Below are 22,174 nucleotides of genomic sequence, written 5' to 3'. Positions count from 1 at the left end.
GGCCCAGAAATCCCCTAATGGCCCCGTTAGGTTCTCACACACAGATGAGGCTTTCAGAAGCCACCGGATTTAGTCCTTCACGTGCTTGACAAAGCCCCAGCCTTCCAGATAAGCGCAGGGGGTTGGGTGGTAATGGGAGGCCGGGCTGGGGCCTGCTTCGGGGAGCCTGGCTCCTAGGGCCTGGGTGCTGGGAAAGCTGCCCTGCCAGGCCAGCCCGGGAGCTCAGAGCAGCTTGGTGCCTCCAAACCTGGCCACGCATGGAGTTCTGAAACCCAGAGCCGGCAAGGAGGAGGGAGCCAGAGACAGGGTCAACGTGGAACCCGAAGCCCCCACCCCCACCGCCAGGGATGCTGGAGTTGGGGAGCAGTGCAGCCTGCAGTTTCCAGGCCGGTGCCTGAGCCAGCAGCCCCTGGGGGCGGCAGGAGCCTTGGCCTGTGTCCCTGGGGCCTCGGCCAGGTCCTTCCCCTCTCCCAGCCTGGAATCTGAGGTTTGGAGAAAATGCTTTCTAAATTCCAGCCGGTTTTCTGGAAATGTTGACAATCCACTGCGCCATCTTTTTATATCTGGATCACTGTGGACAGACTCAGACTGCTCAGTGATTCTCTGTTACTGGGAGGTTTACCAGGCAAAGACTGCCACCAGCTAGACATCCCGCAGTAGGGGGTGGGATGAAAGGGTTACGGTTCACCGCTGCAGCGGAGTTCTGTGCAACCATTAAAGAGGGGTGGAGTTACATTTATTGGCTTTAAACAGCTTCCCGCAATATGTACTATACCATCTTAGGAAGAATACATTTTCATTGAAAATACACATATACACACTTGTTAATGCTTAGTAAGAAGCCTTGAACCCCAGATAGTGAAAGGTTAGGTTGTCATCTTTAGGTACTGAGTGATTTTTCTGCCTTCTATTTCCATATCTTCATTTTCTGATGTAAATACATATGTTAGGCCAAAAAAAGAAAAAAATTGATCATTAAAGTACTGACTGATTTTATTAGAATGTTGAGAGGTCACTTTTATGAACCCCAGTCTTCCTCAATGGATTTTCATCTTCAGGTTTCTTTTGAACGCTAAGTAAGGCTAACGTAAAGCTCATTGGAGCCTTTCCAAAAATCTGTTTGCTCAGAGGGAACCTCCCTCGTGTGGACGTATATAATTCTCCCCTTCGATTGTATTTTCTTGGCCAAATGCTAGGGAAACGGGCACCGTTGGCCAGGGAACAGAGGGCCGCGGTGTCCTGTGTAACAGTCTAGCAATTCAGCAGAGCATGGCCTGTGAGGTATTGCCCGGGCGGCTGGTGACCTTGCCTCCCAGACCCTTGCAAATCCCCGTGAGGACAGAAGCTGTCATCTACCTGCAACATCCTTCTCCTAACAAGTGTCCTGTGTGTGTTCCCTTTGCAGAATATGTGGATCGAAAGGACCATATACACGACTGCGTATAAATTGCCTGGCATTTTAAGGTGGTTTGAGGTCAAATCTGTTTTCATGGTAAGCACACCCCGCAGGAGGAACTGCCCATCACCCCCTCTTCTACGGTCTGACACGGCCTCTTCCCCGGGCGTGTCACCTGGTCACCGTGGCCGGCACGCATGCTTCGGACCCCACGTCAGGCTTAACCCAGAATCCCTCTCCCCGTCCACGGGTACCGCGGTGGAAATGCCGTGTAATCACAGCCTCCTCTAGCGCAGAAAGAAACCAGAACTAAGATTTCATTTCTTCTTACAAAATATTTAAGTCTAGTCTTCACTGTGCTGTTTTGACAGTTCTTTCTGTTACCGAAATGAAAAGTTTGACAAATTCCAATCTACATACGCTTTTTAAGATCTTTCTTCCTGATGGTTTTATTGCCATTTACATGACAAACAACTTGATTAATAGTACTTGCTCGTTTTCAAGTAAAAGTAGCTTGAGAATATACCCCTCACCCGCACTTTTTAAAGAAATAATGACCCGCATCTCATTAGCTAAACTTTGCCTTGGTGCTGAGCTATCGGACAGTTCCAATCACAGGAGCCAGAGTTGGGCAGAAGGTTCTTACTGAAGGTATAGCAGCAGCAGCGTGACCATTGCCAGTATAACAAGGTCTGATTGGAATATGTGTGCTTTGTCATGTGTCTCAATGCCTTTGGTTTTCACCTGGCAGGATCTTAACCAGAGGGGTGGTGCCCACTGTTCAGTTTACCATGAGTCCCCTTGGAAACTCCTGCTTCTGCCCTAGGACGTGGCTGGCGCCTGTCTTCCCAGCCTTGTTTCCACTCCTGACCTTCGTCCACGCCAGTTGAGCTCTGGGCCTCTCCCTGAGCGTGCCTGTGGTCAGCTGCCTCCCATCCCCATCTCCAGCGCCCCCTCCTCCTGCTCTGAAGCCCTAGGGCTCTGTGCCCGCCTTCCCACCCCCGGAGGGCGCCTCCACTTCCTGTGTCCCCAGAGACCCCACTCTGTCCCCCCCTAGCACCCAGGCAGGCCCTGACCTCTGGAGGGCTCAGGAGACGTGGCAGGTGGCAGAAATGCAAGCCTTTGCTGGCACCATTTGGAGCTGGTGATGTACATGTGGGAGACCACAGGACAGGAGACCGTTCCATAAACAGGCACCACTCCTATCCTCCTAATGAGCCTCTTCCCGTAAGCCGTTTGTAATCCGGGATTCCGTGAGCAAGCCCAGATGCGTGAGGATGCGTGAGGACGGTGCTTAACAGCTCGAAGGGGCGAGGGCTGAGCCCTGATTTTCTGTAAGGATGTGGCTCTGCCACGGGCTGTGCTTGCCCTTTTTAGTGAACGAAGAAAGCTGGAGGCTGAATAATTCCCGGATGGCAGGACTGTAATAATCCTGCTGTCCGCACCCCTGGCCCCGCCATCACTGGAACAGACCAGCACGGGATACTGTGAGGGCAGCAGCTGACCCTCTTGGTTTGATAAAGCTAGGACACTGCTCTTTCTTGCAGCAAACGGGATCAGCGGCAGGGGGTTAGCCATCAGTCAAAATGGAATTCTGCCCTGGAGGGTCCATTTGGCGAAGTTGTGTGTCTGGGATGGTGCATTCCAGGGTCTGATAAAGCCAGGTGTGGGGTGAAAACAAAGGCCCCAGGGTACGTGTTGTTTGGGGTACACGTGCAAGCAGGGGGCGCCCTCAGCGGCCAGCACCCGGTTGGCCACCTCTTTACGTGTTACCTCCTCTCCATCCGGTCACCTCTCCAGCAGGTGCTCGCCAGTGACGACTGAGGGTGTCAGTCTAGGATCTCTCCGTTCTCTGAACATCTCTGCACCCCCGACCCCCCCTCTCTACCTCTCAGACAATCCCCAGGGGCTGTAGAAGGAGAAAACAGGCTGCTCTGCTTTGCCATTTGCTAAAGACACCCTAGGGTCCCCGGCACAGGTGGGGACCCATCCCACTGCCCTTGGGGAAGGGAAGCATCAGATTATCATGTGTTGTGGTCACCCTTGGACGTGCCTCCAGGGCCCAGCCTAGGGTCTACTAGAGCCAGGCCTGGTGGGAAGGTGGTGGTATTGTTTTAAACGCGAACGCACCCTCCTGGCACCTGCGGGCTGAGCCAGAGAGGAGCGTGGGGCGGGGCCTCGCCGGGCCCTGCAGGGGCCCCCAGAGAAAGAAGGGCCCTGGCGGTGTGGGCAGAGGTGCAGGAGCGGCGGCGAGGTGGGCCCATGCTGGCTCGCCCCGCCTCCTGCTCTGAAGGTCCCGCTGACCAGTGGCGGGTTTGCAAGGGAGGCCCGTGAGGTCCAGTTGAAGTGGTGACCACCGGGCTGGGGGGAGCTGTTCCTTCCTAGGAGGGCTTGTGACCTCCTGTGGAGACCACAGCAGGACCTCTCTGCCCCTCCCCCGCTTCCCTAACCAAGCAAGTCCAGGGACAAAGCGCCCAGACCTCCTGCCTCAGGGACAGGGAGAGATTGCTCAAAATTCCTTAAGACAAGCAACGAACAAGGCCATAGTTAAAAGCCTGCTTTGTGAAGCACGTAGACGGTGCTCAAGCGCCACTCAGGGCTGTGTTTTCCTGGGATGACCATACGTGTACATACGCACGCGTGCACGCACACACACACGCATACACACGTGCAAGTGCACACACATTCCCCAGGTCTAGGTGACCTCGCGTTGTGCCTTTGGAATTTGCATGTGGGGACAGGTCTATGGAAACACATAAAGATCCTAAAATGCCCGGCTTCTCTTGGCTGGGTGACGAGGGACCTTGGCCCCCAGAAGCCACTGGGAAGCAAAGTGCATGGAGAGTAGGAAGCCTGCCCCACTCGGAAATGTGTGTCCTCTGGCGAGGAGCCAGAGGCATCAGCGGAGGCCCTGGCGGGACAGGGGACGCGGCAGCTGGCCCGATGTCATTCCGTCCTCCCCCCCGCGCAGGTGGAGATCAGCCCCCTGGAGAACGCCATCGAGACCATGCAGCTGACGAACGACAAGATAAACAGTATGGTGCAGCAGCACCTGGACGACCCCAGCCTCCCCATCAACCCCCTCTCCATGCTCCTGAACGGCATCGTGGACCCCGCCGTCATGGGAGGCTTCGCGAATTACGAAAAGGCACGTGACACGCCAGCTTCCTCTTTCCAGCCCTGTCCTGGGACGGACCGTCTCCAAACCCTGTCTCCGAGCCCGGAAACCACCCTGGTCTCGCTGAGCGAGCTCCGCAGTGACCGAGCCCGGGCCGGGCTGCCCAGAGGCAGCCTCTGCGGGCTCCCGATGGTCAAGACCCCACCCCAGGCCCGGCCGGCCTGGGCACTGTCCCCTCATCTTCACCCCCCACTGGGCTGTGCTAATGGAGCTCTAGAGAGTGACCCTCGTGACTGTCCAGAGACCTGGGATCATTAAAGGCCAAAAGATACAGTTTCAGTGAAAGACAAAAGACTTAGAATATTTAAAATAGATGGGAGGCTGGTGCAGTGGGGACAGCCAGCTGGTCTCCCTGGAGAATATCTCAGTAAGACCAGGCAGAAGCTGGAGATCATGGGATGTGCTCTAGACAAGGGGTCTGCACTACAGCTGCCGCCTGATTCTGTAAATCAAGTTTGGGACGTGGCCACGGCCATTCTTTTACTTGGTGTCTGTGGCTGTTTTCCTGATACAACAGTGGCAGAGTTGAGTCCCTTCACAGAAAAGGTTTGCTGCCCCCTGGTCTAGACAAAGTGCAAACTGAAGCAGAAGGGGCTCTGCCTGAAAGCGGGCTGTGAGGCGAAACTGCCCTGGACAGAGAGGTGACGCTCTGTTCCAGCTGCCTTCAGCTGTAGGGCGGACCCGGGATGGGGGTCAGGGGCACGAGCGCAGCTGGGGAGCTGCCTCCCAGCGAAGTGAGCGACCCGGGTCAGCTGTGACTTTGCTGGGCTCCATGGACGGGGCCGCCACAGTGAGTGAACGAAGTCCATTTGTTGTGCTGACCTTACTGGGTGTTTTGCTGGGGTAGGGTCCAACCCTGGGGGGAATGAGCTGGGTGATGGCCGGGGTGTGCGTCTGTTTCACACACAGCTCTCTCCCCAGGCCTGGTGTACAGAAACGTGTGTCGGTGTACTAAGTGGCTCTCCCTGTCTCCACCAGGCCTTCTTTACAGAGCGGTACCTGCAGGAGCACCCGGAGGCCCACGAAAAGATCGAGAAGCTCAAGGACCTGATTGCATGGCAGGTAAATGTCCAGCGGCAGCTGCAGGGCCCGAGGCGGGGAAAGTGGAGTCTGGGACCAGATCCACCAGGGCCACCTTGGCACACCTGCCAGCCGCCACGGAGGACCCTGGACATCAGCCAGAGCGCCCGTGACCATGTGTGTCCCGGATAAACCCATTCACCACTGCCGTGATTAACTCGGCCCCTGGCTGTAGTCACGCATTTGAACACCTAGAAAGTTCTGTCTTGCAAATGCGCCTGGTCTGTTTCCTCCCCTCGGTCAGTGCAGTGCCTGCTGGAAAATCTTTGTCTGGTATCGACAGAACGGAACATCACGGGCAAGGTCAGGACGGTGATGCCCTAGAGACCGTGGCCCCAGCCTGTCCTGGGAGGGCGCTCGAGCCGATGCCATCGGCGTGAGAGGCGGGGATGGGGAACCGCCGAGCACCCACCCTCCTGTTCCCCCTGCCGGTGGTCAGGGCTGGGGGAAGCAGTCCTCATTTCTGTTTCCTCAGCTGTAATTCTGCATATTCTTTGGCTTTTCTGCTTGTACTCCTGAGGCCTTCTGAGTCTTTCCTTAGCGGGACACGGTCTGGAAAGTCTGGGCAAGCTCTGGAGGGTGTCCTGGGCTCCACTGGAAGTTCCCTGTTCGTGTGTCTGGGCTTCTGGAGCTTTCATGAGCCTGGAGGCGGAGGGGACGTCCAGACCCAGTTCCCGTGGGAGCTCTGCCTACTTGCTCTGGACTTTGGGCAACTTGCTTCTTTAAGCTTCCTTTTCTCACGTGGGAGGCAAGGTGGGTGCTGCTTATCTACACCCCACACGCCAGGCTGAGGGAAGAGGGCTGAGGAAGGCAGAGGCCAGGGTCTCCCTGTGCCTGGGCGGCATCCCACCCTAGCCCAGGGGTCCCAGGCTGTGACCAGTACTCTGTGGCCGCTTTGCTCCCGGCCTCCCCGGAGCCCCACCGTCCTGGCTTCGTCATCAGCACATGGGCCGTGTGACCTGTTAGGGTGGAGCGGGGCTGAGTTTTGGTTTCAAGCCTAATTACAAGTATTTCTTTTATATCTATAAAATATATACGGATATTGCTGTGATAAAATTTATGTAACATAAAATGTACCACCTTAGTCATTTTTACGTGCACAGTTCGGTGGCATGAAGTATGTTCCCATCGTTGTGCAACCATCACCACCATCCATCTCCAGAACTTTTTCATCTTGCAAAACCACTGTGTACCCAGTAAACAATAACTCTCCATCCTCCCCACCCCTGGAAACCACCATCCTACTTTCTGTCTCTATGAATTTGATTATTCTAGGGACCTCATATAAGTGGAATCATACATTGTCCTTTTGTGACGGGCTTGTTCCACTTAGCATAATGTTTTTAAGGTTCATCTGTGTTGTAACATGTGTCAGAATTTCGTTCCTTTTTAAGGCTGAATAGTATTCCACTGTCTGTATAGACCACTTTTTACTTATCTGTTCATTCGCTGACGGACACTTGGGTTGCGTCCACTTTTGCTATTGTAAATGATGTTATAGTGAATGTGGGTGTACAAATATCTGTTCTGTTTCCTGCTTTCACTTCTTTGGGGTATATACCCAGAAGTGGATTGTTGGATCATATAAGTCTATTTTTAATTTTTTGAGGAAGCACCATATTGTTTTCCACAGCAGCTGCACTATTTTCCATTCCCACCAATAATCATGCACGATGGTTCCAATTTCGCCTCATCCTCGTCAACATTTGTTATTTTTTGGTTTTCTTTTTGTTTGTTTGTTTGATAGCCGCCATCCTAATGGGTGTGACTTTGCCACAAATCCATAGGCATTTGATATCAATTTGCCTTGGAATTCTTCTGTGATAAGACACCCTGGGAGCTGAATTTAAGGGAACTTTTTGGCCATGATGGTTTCTTTGCACAAGATGTAAGCCTCAGGTAGGCAGTCTCCCTCTGTTACTAAAAAAGAGGGAGAGAATTTAAAGGTCTGAATGATTCCATTTTAGATGTTGTAAAAACCAAAGGGTACAAAATTCAAAACTCCACTGAAGGCTATAAAACCATTGCTACACAAAAACTAGTTTGGTCTGCAAAAGTTCTATTGATTTTTTTTTTTTCCTGTAAGCTTTTACAGAAAATTGGATTTTAAGAGTTTCAAGCCCTACAGAGGAAAATAATTTGCTCCCCAGAGAGAACTTTATGTCAGCACTATGTCATCACCCCTAATAAGTGTATTAAAGGATGAATTTTAAAGTAGCTCACAGGAAAGTCAGGAAAAAAAAATCTGTTTTCTGGCCACTTCATTAAATCAAAGAGTGATGAAAAATACATATTCAAAACATTACCTGTGACCTTGCTTTCATTTGCAAATGTTTTGAAGACCCATCTTTTAATATCAGTAATTGAGTCATGCGGTCATTAAAAATAAGAAGTTTGGGGTTACCGGAATGCTTTCTTCTGGTTTTGTGTTAATTTGTTTGGTTTGGTTTTTTTCTTGAAACTCCATCAGGGCAAAGTGAGATTTTCCTCCTGGGAATCCCAAGGGTTCCTTGGCAGAGTTTCCATCACTGATGCCTAAAATCATTTGTGAAGGCTGGTTATTAAGTCCCAGGCAGCTCCTGGCTCTGCTGTTGCCGTTGCTGAAACAGAGGGTGCTAATCCCCTTGCAGGCAGGAGCTGGGGTCGAGTGCAGGCTGCCTGGGGCCTCTTCTAGGTCTGCGCTCAGCAGTGAGCGCCAGCCCCTTCCTCAAAGGCACAGCTCCATCTTTCCCCACATGCAGCTGTCTTGTTGGGCATCCCTGCTGTGTGTCCAAAGATGAATCCATACAGACTCATATGAAACCACTGTGGTGCGTGCGTATTTCTCTTTTTTTTTTAATTTATTTTATTTATTATTTTTGGCTGCGTTGGGTCTTTGTTGCTGCGCGCGGGCTTTCTCTAGTTGCGGCGAGCGGGGGCTTCTCTTGTTGCGGAGCACAGGCTCTAGGCATGTGGGCTTCAGTAATTGCAGAACGCGGGCTCAGTAGTTGCGGCGCATGGGCTTAGTTGCTCCGCGGCATGTGGGTTCTTCCCGGACCAGGGCTCGAACCCGTGTCCCCTGCATTGGCAGGCGGATTCTTAACCACTGCGCCACCAGGGAAGCCCCATATTTCTCTTTTGAAATGCACAGAGATGAAAGACCAAACCCATTCATCACCCCCAGCCGATGACAGTCGTACCGATGTTGCCGGCGGTGGCGCTCCTGGAACACTTAGCAGTGCTTCCAAATGTTCTTTGCCGCCGGCAGGCCATGAATCCATGTAGGAGACACACAGGAGCAGACTTCAAATACAGCACTGCCATTTAGAAGGGTGTCTTTTGAGAGCAGGCTGCATGCTCTCTTTGAACAACTCGAGGTGTGACTTTGGGGAAGTCCTCCCCACTCTCTGGGCTTTGGGAAACTCTTTAGATGTGCAGACTCCTGGGATCCACTCTAGACCAAATCAGGGCTCTGGGGGTGGGATTCAGGAATCTGCCTGAGAGATTTTGATGCTCATCTTGGTTGGAATCCAGAGACCATTCGAGGCCTCAGTCCATGGCTTCTGTTTGTGAACTAAGCACCTCATATGTTGGAGTGTTTGCACAGAGAATCTTTTTATTCATAGTTTCAGTTCAGCCCCGAGCAGACATAGAACAAGGGCCAGATCCCACCCTTCTTGTAGAAGGTTATATCTGACCAATGTCAGGGACCTGTTGAGGGGATACATTTCATACCCCATAAATTTCACCTGCCAGATCACCGTTCACTCAGTCCCAAGACCTGAACCAAAGGGTCTTAACTTTAGTCCAGCAAGTAGCTTCTTTGATGTCAAGAATCTGGCCAATTAAGAGTTTTATCAAACCAACAAAAAAAAAAAATGCAGAAATGATGGGACCACACTTTTATACATTTGAGAGAGGGCCAGTTTACAAGATGCTTTCAGAATCTAGAGTGGCTGTGCTTTAACCTTGAGACAGCACCCTGACATTTGTCTTCATGCCCAGATAGCCACGACACATTTACCATCCCACCAAAAGTTGTCTGCAGCCTGCCTTTGCCGACCCCCAGGAAGCAAAAGGATTTCTGTGAGCATTTTCTTCTGTTGAACCTGAACAAACTGCAGCTTAGCCCCTGGAGGCTGCCATCTGCAAGAGTAATTCGTATGAAATAGTAAAACGTCCCATCTGGTTTGAAACCTTAGCTGCACGCTGTCCTGTTGGTGATAGCTGTTCGGAAAGGGATGCCTGGCGTGTACCTTGGGTATAAGCCCAACTGTCAGCCAAACACACTTTGTGCCAGGGCAGCTCGAGAGCAGGCTGGGTGGTGTAAACACAGGGGAGCGCTCACTTATTCCGTCCTTTTCTGGAGCACCGCAAGAGGCTCCAGCTGCGTGCTGTAAATGGCAGCCAAATACATTTTATGCATTGATTCATCTCGATAAGATTTCTTGAATTTGTTCACATGAAATTCAGTTGTGTACTTATTATCCTTCTTACTAATAAATCTGCTCATTTAGATTGGTGTTCTGTCATATTAAGAAAATCTGTTTTTAATCAGTATTTTGATTTAATTGTAAATTATTAAGAGGAAACCTCTTAGCTTGATTGCATTGAAGAGCATCTACCTCCCAGTCTGAGCCTCAGGGGAAGCAGAAGCCAGGGGAAGAAAGGAGGCTTTCTCACACCCACCCCCAACGGCTGTGACTCGGAGGGTCTCTGGGGCTGGGGAATAAAAATGTCTCTACGACGCTTCTAAAGGTCAGCTGTATCTCCACACTCTGATGTGAAGTCTTGGCATGGATGTTTGTGACAGCAGTGCTGGCAGAGACATGATTCTTTTTAGTTTTAAGAAAGAATAAATTTGGTTTTCCTTTCCAAATAAGAACATCCTTCAGGACTATAGATCACGTATTATTAGGTTTTTACACTTTGGAATAGGGTTCTCAATTGCCTGTAGAGGCAATATTCTTAGCAAAAAAAATCTTTGTCCTGTGACTTGGCCCTTTGCTAACAGATCAAGTCATAGCTAAACAAATCCAAAACGCAGCCCTTCCCAAATTCAAGTGGAAAGCACGGAGAAGTCTATTCTGGGGTTGATGGTCAAATGTGAGTCAGGCAAAGTAACGGGGCAGCCCTGTGCTGCACAGCGCACTAGACGTGTCCGATTTAAAACACAAATGCTTGTCATTTACACATTTTGGTCTGGGGGAGTAACCTGCCTGCTGACGAATTTAATCAGCCGGTTTGACTGGGAAACCAAAGCAAGTGCATTTTGCACGTTGCCACTTTCTGTCTGGTGTGCATTTCTCTCCCTAGACCACTAAGCAAGAAATAAGGAACGTCAACCTGTATGTTTTTCAGATTCCATTTTTGGCCGAAGGGATCAGGATTCATGGAGACAAAGTCACAGAAGCACTGAGGCCATTTCATGAGAGAATGGAAGCCTGTTTCAGACAGTTAAAGGAAAAAGTGGAGAAGCAGTACGGAGTCCGGACCATGGTAAGTGGCTGGCGCGGCGGGGGGGGGGGGAGCGTGTCTTTGTGTCACACTGTCCGACTGTGACAGGCTCACAGGGCCGAGTACTTGAGTTGTGTACGTGATGCCTGCTTAGGAAGTGAGATAAGGAACCTCCGCCCCTTCATCATTTCAGGTGCCAGCACACTAGCCGCCACCTTTCGATAACTGGGAATGTCAGGGTGTGTAAACGTTCATGAGTTTGCTTGATCACCAAATACCCCGCTTATGGCTGTGAACACAAGCTACCCATAGTGTTGTGGAGCAACAGAAAAATCTCATAGATCCATCAACAGAAAAATCTCATAGATCCATCAACAGAAAAATCTCATAGATCCATGCAACTCAGGCTGGTTCACAGAGACCACACCTACAGTAACACAACACGCACGAAAGAGTTAAATAACACACAGGGAAACAGCACTCATGATGTCCCAAAGCCGAGGTAGAGCCTGTGCCCAGGCCAAGGTCAGAGTCATTGAGGGGAGGAGTGGATTGCTGACGTCTGAAGCTGTTACCTGTTGGAGGGAGGGGTCACTGATCTAGGCCAAGGGTAGGTTGCAGGAGACGGGCGGGACACTGGCTGGAGAGAGGACTCACTCAGCAAAGGCTGAAGGCAGGGATTTGAATGGCAGGCCAGGGGCCGGTGCAGACACAGCCCTGCCTTGGGCAGAAGACAAATTGTAAGGAGGAGCTGGGAAGGTGGCCAGACCCCCAGAGCCTGGAATGCCAGGATGTTCCAGGATGAAGGACAGACCTGAGCTTTTTTTTTTTTTAACATCTTTATTGGAGCATAATTACTTTAAGCTGGGACGAAGTGACAGTGGGCTGGACATATATACACTACCAAATGTAAAATAGATAGCTGTAGCGGGAAACAACCACATAGCACAGGGAGATCAGACCTGGGCTTTTGCTAAGAGTTGGTGGAGGACTTCCCTGGTGGTCCAGTGGTTAAGACTCTGCGCTCCCAGTGCTGGGGGCCCGGGTTTGATCCCTGGTCAGGGAACTAGATCCCACATGCTGCAACTGAGATCTGGAGCAGCCAGATAAATAAATAAATATTAAAAAATAATAATAATAATATAATTTAAAAAAAAAAAGAGTTGGTCAAAGGTCTCCTAGCCAGGGCTGAGATCAGGAGCATGATAAAAAAAGTGGCTAGGCATTTTTATGGATGCAAAATACCTGACAGTTTAAGCCTTATGGCGGGCTTGAGGCAGTCTTCGTGAGCCATGCCTTAGCAGCTCCGGGGGCAGCGCCCGACACCTCACATCAGGGCACCCCTGTGGTGCAGTTCAGAGCATCACTTCCACCCTTACTCAGGGTCCCTGGGAGCCTTGGTGAGTCCTCGCCTTGACTGCTCGTGGACTCGGGAAGCGTCTGGCCTAGCAGATGGCTTGAGGCCCCCTTTCTCCATTGTCCGGGGGTGAGCATCAGTGTCGCAGAAAGAGGCAGCAAGACCTCTTGTGGTCTACTGGAATCCCATGCCTGCTGGCGTGGAGGGGGTGTATGCGAGCAGGTCTTCTGTTATCCTGCAAAGGGAAGGCAGGCTGCAGGAGTTACTCCACCTCTCCTAACACAGGACACTCTACCTCCTGAAGAATCAGGTGTCCAACCAGGTGCACCATCTTGGTTTCTTTTGTGACCCAGCTCCATCTTTCTGCCGTTCTCAAAAGTTCTCTGCTGCTCCCTGTTGAGCTGGCTTCTTTTTGTCCACACATTTATCTCACTTAGCAAACACTAATTTAGTGCTTACCATGTGCCAGGGACCTTGCCGAGGTTTTTAACAATTATGAACTTGCTAGGTTCCTGCAACACGAGGAAGGAGACACTGTGGACATCCCGATTTTATAGACGGGGCAACAGGAACATAGGAAGGTTCACTAGCCCGAGCTTACACTAGTAAGTGGCAGAGCTCTTCTCTTGCCCTTGTGGTTGGAGACATGTAAGAGAGCCAGACCACCCCTGAGAGGGGTTATGCTCTATGCTCTCCCACCCTTCCCAGCCCTGCCGGCCATGCCTGGGCCCCGAGCCCAGGTCCTCCAAGCCCAGGACCTAGTGCTGATCAAATGAGGTGTCTTTGGCCTTGACCGCAGCAGAGCATGAGCCTGACCAATCCAAGAGTAACACAACTGCCGGGCTGTGGTCTGAAGACTCAGCAGGCAGGAATCTGGGACCGTCAGCCCAGCAGGAACTGCTACAGGTGAGCAGGCTTAGAAATCAGGACCACGCTGGAGGAGCCTTCATTGCAAGTCAGAATCCTCGAGCCGTGCCTCATCACTCTGGAGCTTGTGACTCATTACAATCAGCGTCAAGTGGCCAGAAGAGTTTCAAAGTGCATCACGGTGCACCTCTTTCAAAGTCTGATGCCACTTTTAATTCTTTCTGAGAAATAAACACTTCTGAAATCTCCAAGTTTTCTTACTAAGTGAAAAGCTTCCCCTTTGATCAATCATTGCATGTATATTTCAGGATGACAGAAATCTGTCTGGCTCGCCAGACGTCCTTCATATCCCTTTCTCTGCTGTGATTCATGATTTCTCTGCCCGCTTGTGCTCGCACACGGGGGAGGAGGGCAGGAGGGCGGGGCGGTTGTGTAGGCAGTGGGGCGTCCTCGGCCGGTGATGAGCCAATTGCACCGCAGCCTGAGACGGCCTCTTCTCCACCAAAGTCCCACCCCGAGGCAGGGGCGGCCAAGGCATCTCCACCGCCCCCCCCCCCCAGCCAGGGGTTGACCAGGCTTATTGGGAATGAAGTTGGGAACAGAATTAAGGACGCATTTTTGCCCCGTGGATGCTTTGTCCCCTGGAGCTGCCTCCCTGAGTCCGCCTCCATCCTGGGACCCCGAAGGCAGGTTCTGTGGCCAGCCTCCCTTGAGCAGACAAAAGGTCAGGCAGATACCCTGTCGTTCTCTGAAAAGTGTGGTGATAAAATGCCGTCTGGAATGAGGCTTTCCCATCTTACCTACTTTGAGAACTTTCAAGCTTCTCAGAATACTTTCAAAAGCAATACAGTATCATCCTGTGTTAAAAAAGATGGATTTAAAAGTAAAAACCCCAGGGCTTCCCTGGTGGCGCAGTGATTGGGAATCCACCTGCCCATGCAGGGGACACGGGTTCGAGCCCTGGTCCGGGAAGATCCCACATGCCGCGGAGCAGCTAAGCCCGTGCACCACAGCTACTGAGCCTGCGCTCTAGAGCCCACGTGCCACAACTACTGAGCCCGCGTGCCACAACTGCTGAAACCTGGGCATCTAGAGCCTGTGCTCCGCAACGAGAGAAGCCACCACAATGAGAAGCCCACACAGCGCAACGAAGAGCAGCCCCCGCTCACCGCAACTAGAGAAAGCCCGCGTGCAGCAACAGACCCAACACAGCCAAAAAAAGAAATAAATAAAATTTTAAAAAATAGAATAAAAATAAAAATCCCATAGAAAGGACATAAACCATTTTGTCAATTTTTCTGGGTCAGCCTAAGCCATAGAAAGGGAAGACTTGGACACGCTCTGACTCCTAATCCACCGGCAGCTCCATGAGACACCCCCAGCCCGCTCAGCTTTGGCCTTCATTCAGACAGTCCTGGGCTCTAAGGTGCCACTGCTCCCTGGATGAAATCACAGGAGCCTGGCCTCCTCCGTATACTTAGATAGTGAGGAGGGCAGACCCGGGGTCCCCAGAGAAGAGGCCACAAGCACCAGCCACAGTCAGCACTGGTCCCCAGCTCCTGGTGAGGGGGCTGGAGTGAGTCTGTGCTTCAGGCCGTGGTAACAATGGCAAGGGCCACGGAGGCTGCGATTCAGAGCATGGCCCACCCTACGCACATCACCTGCGTCATTTCAGCTCATCCTCGCCGGCCTCTCAAGGTGGCATGACTATTCCCTACATGCTCAGGAGGAAGCTGAGACCCAGAGCAGTTCCATGTTTCATGCCACGTCACCTAGTCCATGCCAGAGCCAACATTCCCGCCTAGTTCTAACCTCCCCCCCACTGCCCGCCCCGCTGCAGGGACAGAGACGTCCCCTCTCTCAAAGTGTCCTAGCGCTGGAGCTACCCCATCAGGGCTGGGAGAGACCAACTGCTTCAGATGAAAACACAGAAGCCCTGGATCCTCAATTTCTAGAGGCTCTGCTTGGTCAAGAAGAAATTGGGAGGTGAATGGCCCGGGAGAACCCAGGGCCACACCCAGTGGCTGCCCTGCTGATGTGGGACCAAGACTGGCTTCTGTCCCTCCTCTGCCAGAGCCGGCTCCTGCCGTCCCCCTTCCTTTATTCTTCCCAATCTGTGCTTGTGCATCCCGACCAAGACTCAAGGTTGCCTCTCAGGGTGAATCGCCAGCCCTCTGTGGTTGGGGGCAGGACGTTCACGGCTGCTTCCTGGGCCTTCCCACGAGCTGGATGAGGTCATCCTGTGGCCATTTGCACCTCCTGGTCCCTGACCGGTTCCCTCCTGTGCACCCCCTCCCTCAACGCTGGCTGCCATGAAGATCATTCTATCAGAGAAATGGAAACCGTCATGCTGGGCGCTCTTAGGAGTGGGGCTCACAGCACCCACATGTCAGATGGGTCGTGTTTCTTCTCCACCGTAAGCAGAGCTGCATTTCCTGGAGGGCTGCGTCTCCACGTGCCCAGAAGATGATGGACAATGGAGGCAGCATCTGCCAAGCCAGAAAAATCACCCGAGCACGAGGTTGATGGCTGTCTTCTCCTCTGCCCGTCACCTGGATCCAGAGAGGATGGGGTTGAAGTCAAGCTGAGGCGGTTGCCGGGGAGAAGTGGGAAGGCAGCCCCTCGCGGGTCGGGAGGTGGTTTGAGCAGGTGGGTGCTCAGAAAGACAGTGTCCAACTTCCGGAACGCTGATCCCCACCTCTGAGCCGTCCTCAGAAGCTGCTGCTTTGGAAGAACTGGCAGGGGAGAGCCTGGGTTTTGAAAGGCAGAGGCCACGAACAGGTCTCACTCAAAGCATAAAGAGGGTCAGAGTCCCACAGAGATGCCAGAGAGAGGAACAGTAGCCGAGCTGGGCGGGTGGTACCCGGGGTGGCAGATGGGGGGGTCAGGACGCACCTAGAGTAGCAGGCAGGACTCTTCCTTGGGAGGGTCAGGAACAGAGGGACACAAAACAGGCTCCCAGGCCTCAACCGAGAGGCTGGATGAGAGGAACACTTCTGGCCTTGGATTGCCGTCTGAACGTGTTTAAGAAAGGGAAACTACTGAATGGGAGAAAGTATCTGCAAATGATAGGACTGCTAAGGGGTTAATATCCAACATATGTAAACAGCCTATGTGACTCAACATCATAAAAACAAACCACCCGGTTAAAAAATGGCCAGAGGACCTCAGTAGACATTTTTCCTAAGAGGACATGCAGATGGCCAATAGGCACATAAAAAGATGCTCAACATCACTAATCATCAGGGAAATGCAAATCAAAACCACAATGAGATATCACCTCACATCTGTCAGAACGGCTGTCATCACAACGAACACAAATGACAAATGTTGGTGAGGATGTGGAGAAAAGGGAAGCCTTGTGCACTGTTTATGGGAATGTAAATTGGTGCAGCCAGTGTGGAAAACAGTATGGAGGTTTCTCAAAAAACGAAAAATAGAACTACCATATGACCCAGCAATCCCACTCATGGATATATATCTGGAAAAACCAAAAACAGTAATTCAAAAAGATACATATACCCCAGTGTTCATAGCAGCATTATTTACAATTGCCAAGATGTGGAAGCACCCTAAGAAGACATGAGATAGATATATATATAAATACCACTCAGCCATAAAAAAAGAATAAAGTGTTGCCAATTTGCAGCAAAATGGATGGACTTGGAGGGTATTATGCTCAGTGAAATAAGTCAGACAGAGAAAGATAAACACTGTATGATATCACATATATGTGAAATCTAAAAAATACAACAAACTAATGAATATAACAGAAAAGAAGCAGATTTACAGATATAGAGAACAAACTAGTGGTTACCAGTGGGGAGAGGGAGAGGGGAGGGACACTATAGGGGTAGGGGATTAAGAGGTACAAACTATTAGGTATAAAATAAGCTACAAAGATATATTGTACAACACAGGCAATATAGCCAGTATTTTATAATAACTATAAGTGGAATATAACCTTTTTAAAAAATGACTGAGAAGAGGACATTGTAGACTTAGAGTTTCTAGAAACATTTTTACAATTTGGGTTAATCTGCAAGTAATCACTTCCTTTTAAGTTTTCCTTATAAAAGCCAATTAATGACAATGGCTGTCTCCCTGGAGATGGGCCATGGCACCATCATTGGTGCTAAACCCAAGACGGACCAGACCCTCTGTGCTGGCAGATTTCAGCTGCATATTGAGCCAGTGATCAGTAAACTATGGCCTGACACCTGTTCTTGTAAATAAAGTTTTATTGGAACACAGCTGTGCTCACTTATTTCTGTACTGTTTATGACTCTTTTCGTGCTTGGGACAGAGACCTTATGGCCCGCAAGCCTAAAATACTTATTATCTGACCCTTTGCAGAAAACAGTTACCAGCTTCTGCTTTACACTGTTCTTTAGCAATTTTGAACCTTTTACTATTTTTTAAAATTTTATTTTATTGAAGCATAGTTGATTTATAACATTGTCTTAATTTCTGCTGTATAGCGAAATGATTCAGTCATACATATATATATAAATACATTCTATTTCATATTCTTTTCCATTATAGTTTATCACAGGATATTGAATATAGTTCCCTGTGCTATACAGTAGGACCGCGTTGTTTATCCATTCCGTATGTAATAGATTGCATCTGCTAATCACAAACTCACAATCTGTCCCTCCTGTACCCCTTTTCCCCTTGGCAACCGCAAGTCTGTTGAACCTTTTACTACTGAAGAGATAGTGTACAGATCAAATAGTATTTCATGGGCAAAACAAATATTTAAGAAACAGACCGTCTTTTCAGTGGTGTTGTACAATCTCTAATCAACCGTGGTCCCGGGCAGGTCTTCTATAGGTGATGGGCTGAATGAAACACCAGCTTTGGTGGAGTGGGGATGGGCTTTAGGGAGGTTGAAGCCACACAGAGAGGGAATGCCCTACAGGAATTTGGTTTCCACATCCTCAGGTTAAAGAAAGGAGCTTCTGCTGCAGCTGCCATCCCAGATGTGCCAACATCTGGCTCGGGGTGCAGGTACACTAGCATTTTGTAGCTAATTAGGTGTTGATATGTGCTGTATTTCAGTGACACTTATTTTGTTAATATACAATAGTATGACATGACAAAGAGACGATGGAAAACTCTATCCAGAGACTGTTCTCTAGAATGCATCACTGGTCCACTTTCTGGTGAGAAGGAGGAGTTTTAGCAACTCCAGCCATGGATCCATCCAATCCATTGTACCAGTCACTGGCAGGGGAGGAAATCCACCTTTAATTAAGCAGCAGGTGCATCTTATTTTAGTCTAGAGAAGTTCAGTCATTATGCATCCATATATTTAATGATCTTCTTGGTTTGTCACCATGCAGGGATACAAAGTTCATCTAAAGATCTTGTAAATTCTTTCACATTCCAGATATTTTTGTACAAGTTAAATTTTCTGATCAGTACCTTGTACTATGACTCTGGAACAAGTTGATGCCTTGTGGTCTTGGTAGAGAAAACTGCATTTTAAATTTAAAAAAAAACAAAGTTCTTCCTGGTATTTTTCACAATATCAAATCAGATTTCAAAAAACCTCCAAATAATCATCGTTTTTGTCTTCAGGTTTGAACAAGCACATGCACTGTTCATGAAAGTGTGAACAATTTTGATCTAGATTCCGGGCTGCTAAGACCACCTGGTCCGAGGTGTCTGCCCGTGCCAGGCTGGGCGCCTTTTGCCACAGCATCAAACAAGTCTCTCTCTCTCTCTGTTTCTCTCCCCTCTGCCCAACCCAGCCCTCAAGTCTGGACGACAGAAGAGGCAGCCGTCCCCGGTCCATGGTCCGATCCTTCACAATGCCTTCCTCGTCCCGGCCTCTGTCTGTGGCCTCTGTCTCGTCCCTGTCATCAGACAGCACCCCTTCCAGGCCGGGCTCCGATGGGTGAGTCTGGCTCAGCAGCCGGGGTGGGGGGGTTGGGAGGGGCTTCGAGGAGCCACCCAGGGCCCTGGGTTTGTTTCATCACACCTGAGAGGATTTTTAAAAATCAAAATTCTCTTTGAAATGGAGACCATCCAAGACTTTTACAATCATGGTGCCACTAAGACTTGTAGAGTCTTGTGAATTTGTGCGAAAAAATTTCTCGCTTCGGGTACTACTTTGGATGAGGTTTCCATCAAACTGTAAAATCTCCAGGTGAGTGTTCAGTCCTTTTCAGCAAGTCCCGGAAGCAGTGTGATGCATTCCTTGCCAGCTGCGTGCTTGTACTTTTCATCTCTTGCTCACTTCCAAGGTGTCACGCTAGAGCAGGACTGTCACACACAGGCAGGCTTCCTTGAGAGCTGGCAGGGCCACCTTCTTTCTACAAGATCTCTTTGGAGACCCAGTTTTGCTCTTGAGCACCGGATGGCACAAAGCAACTAAGAAGGGATCAAGAACGGAACGGACGGGTAAACATTTCATTGAGCTCCCACTGTGTCTCCTGCAAAGAGAACCTCGTTACTGACATTTTTGTGTGTTTTGTGACTAGCATATATGAAAAGTTTGTTCTGATTATACAGAAAGAAAAAATGTCACATGCAATTTAAACAGTAGAGAAGAACTTCTAATTGTTTTGCTGTTGAGTTTGCACAGTTGCGTGTTTGTCCAAGCCCATTTGGTTTACAATCCAGCATCCCATCCTATCAAACCCACAGGCTCCTGGCCCCTGCGACACGCAGACACAAACTTCCAAAGCGCCCCGAGGGACAGCTCCAACCCAAGTGCCCTGTGTTGCCGACGACCAGTGTGCCCAATGAAGGATGCCAAACTGTTCCCACGTTTTTTTCCTAACAGTAATTTTTATCAGTGTCTGCTACTTATAAGGCCAAGTTCATATGGAAAACCTCAATTTAGAGGTATTTAAATCAAGTGCGCTTGTCACTGAGAGCAAGATTGCTGAAGAAACTTAATTCAACTTCTCCCCAGGTAAATCCCCAGGCTAGTTATGAAAAGGTTTTTATATTTCCAGGAACGTAGGGGTGAGGGCAGAAAGTGATCTAGAGGTTTTAGATGGAAGAGTACTGTCCTGCACACGTGAATACATGAGTGGGAATCGTTGTCTCCACCCCTGGAGCCGTATTTGTTTAACCTTGAACTAGAAGGCATCTTTATTAGAGTCCAGATTTTTGTTCATTCTCGGGGTTGCCACCCTTCACTGCCTAACGGATGTGGAGAAAATGAGGCTTTGGTCTCAAATGGCACCAGTTTTGTGCAGAATAAAGTTCGTCCTGTCGGCAGTTGGTTCTCATAATGTGAAAAATTTAAAGCTCAGCCTTTCTCTTGGTTCCTTGTATATTCCTCTGAATTTCACAGCACAGGTTTTCCCCAGAGCTTTAAGATGTCCACTAATCCTTTGTTTCCCTACGTTAATTATCCCAAGTTCTGCCAAACCTAGAATAAAATCATGAAGATTTTGAAATTTTTATTTAGAGTAGAAGAGATATAATATTTAACACCTAATGGATGTTGATTTAGTAGTTATTGTGTATCCAACTGGAAAAGTCCAGATGCCCAGAAATGCCTTAATAATCAAAGTCAACACTGGTGTAGTTCATTATTTTCAAGTTTTTATTATGCAAAAATTTCAGACATGTACAAAGGAGACAAAACAGCATAATGAGGCCCTGTACCAGCCCATGAGCCAGCCTCAGCAGTGATCAAATCCTAGCCCACCCTCTCCCTCTTCCATATTATTCTGAAGCAAATCTCAGACCTCATATCATTTCATCTGTAAACATTTCAGTGTGAATTTCTAAAAGGTAAGAATTTACCAAAAACACAATCATACTACCTTTAGCACATGTAAAAAGTGAACAGTAATTCCATACTATCATCAAATATTGGTTTTAATTTCCAGTTGGGGCATAAATGACTTTTTTTTTTTCTTTTTAGTTTGTTTGAAACTGATCCAAATAAGAGCCCCTCTTTGCAGCTGGCTGCTGTATCTCTTTAGCTCTCTTTTAATCCATAGATTTCCCCTTCTACTTTTTTCTTTTCATTTCTTTTCCTTGTAATTTATTTGTTGAAAAAATCCAGGTTGCTTCTGGTGTCGTCTGGATTTTGCTTATTGCATCCCCTACAGTGTTATTGACTGTGTATCTCTGTCTTTCATATTTCCTGCAGATTAGTGGTCACATCTAGAGGCTTGTGCACATTCAGGCATGATTTGGGGACAGGTTGACTTCAATGTTCTTCCATTCAGAAGGACATTCGTGTCTCTCTCCCTTGCAGTGATGTTAGCAGCTATTGATAATCAATGCCTACATTCAATACCATTACTGTTCAAATCCTGCTGACCTTCCAATTTTTTCTTTTTTTTTTACAAAATGTAGCAGATGTGATTCTTGCTCTCAGCAGTCAGCGTCTTCTATGGATTTGAAATGTGCTTTTGTGAATGATCCATCTAAGTGTTGACTTACATGTTACCTCTCCCATGTTGGGGAGCCAAGGTGCTGGAATGGTCTTATTCAGAGCAGTGGTTTTGTTCTCAATGTCCCATTCACAAATAAGTTTGAAAGAAACCACAGCTAGGATGGCAATGTGACGGGCTTTCTAGATTTCCTTCTCTTACAATCAGTGTCCCCTTGAAGAAGACACTTCAGTCTCCAGGTGTCCCAGGAAGTCAGGCTTGGAAGGTCGCAGTGAGGACTGGGGGCTCCCAGTGGCAGGCTTGGGACCTGGCCCCTTATCCTGACAGCCTGCGTTACCGGGGTGGGATTTGCCCTCCCACGGGGCTCAGGGGCTGCCTGACATTGGGCAGCTCAAGGACAGGGAGCTTCCGTGAACCCTCTCAGCTGACCACTTTGCTCCTCTTAACCATGTGGGAATGATGGGTAGACCACAGTTTAAAAAACACAT

General features: G+C 49.4%; 1 protein-coding gene across 2 annotated transcripts in view; it reads left to right on the top strand.

Annotated features, from left to right (window-relative positions):
- Positions 1-22,174, top strand: part of DOCK1 (dedicator of cytokinesis 1) — a 530,116-nt gene that overhangs the window by 494,465 nt on the left and 13,477 nt on the right. For both annotated transcript variants that reach the window (XM_036828289.1, XM_036828290.1), the window contains exons 44-48: positions 1,406-1,492; positions 4,368-4,544; positions 5,553-5,636; positions 10,995-11,132; positions 19,074-19,219. In XM_036828289.1, coding sequence (XP_036684184.1) covers positions 1,406-1,492; positions 4,368-4,544; positions 5,553-5,636; positions 10,995-11,132; positions 19,074-19,219 — 632 coding nt within the window. The remainder of the gene's footprint in view (positions 1-1,405; positions 1,493-4,367; positions 4,545-5,552; positions 5,637-10,994; positions 11,133-19,073; positions 19,220-22,174) is intronic.

This window comes from Balaenoptera musculus, chromosome 16 (assembly GCF_009873245.2).
Source record: "Balaenoptera musculus isolate JJ_BM4_2016_0621 chromosome 16, mBalMus1.pri.v3, whole genome shotgun sequence".
Taxonomy (NCBI): domain Eukaryota; kingdom Metazoa; phylum Chordata; class Mammalia; order Artiodactyla; family Balaenopteridae; genus Balaenoptera; species Balaenoptera musculus.
The sequence above is the reverse complement of the archived record's forward strand: the minus strand, read 5'-3'. Positions and strand labels throughout refer to the sequence as shown.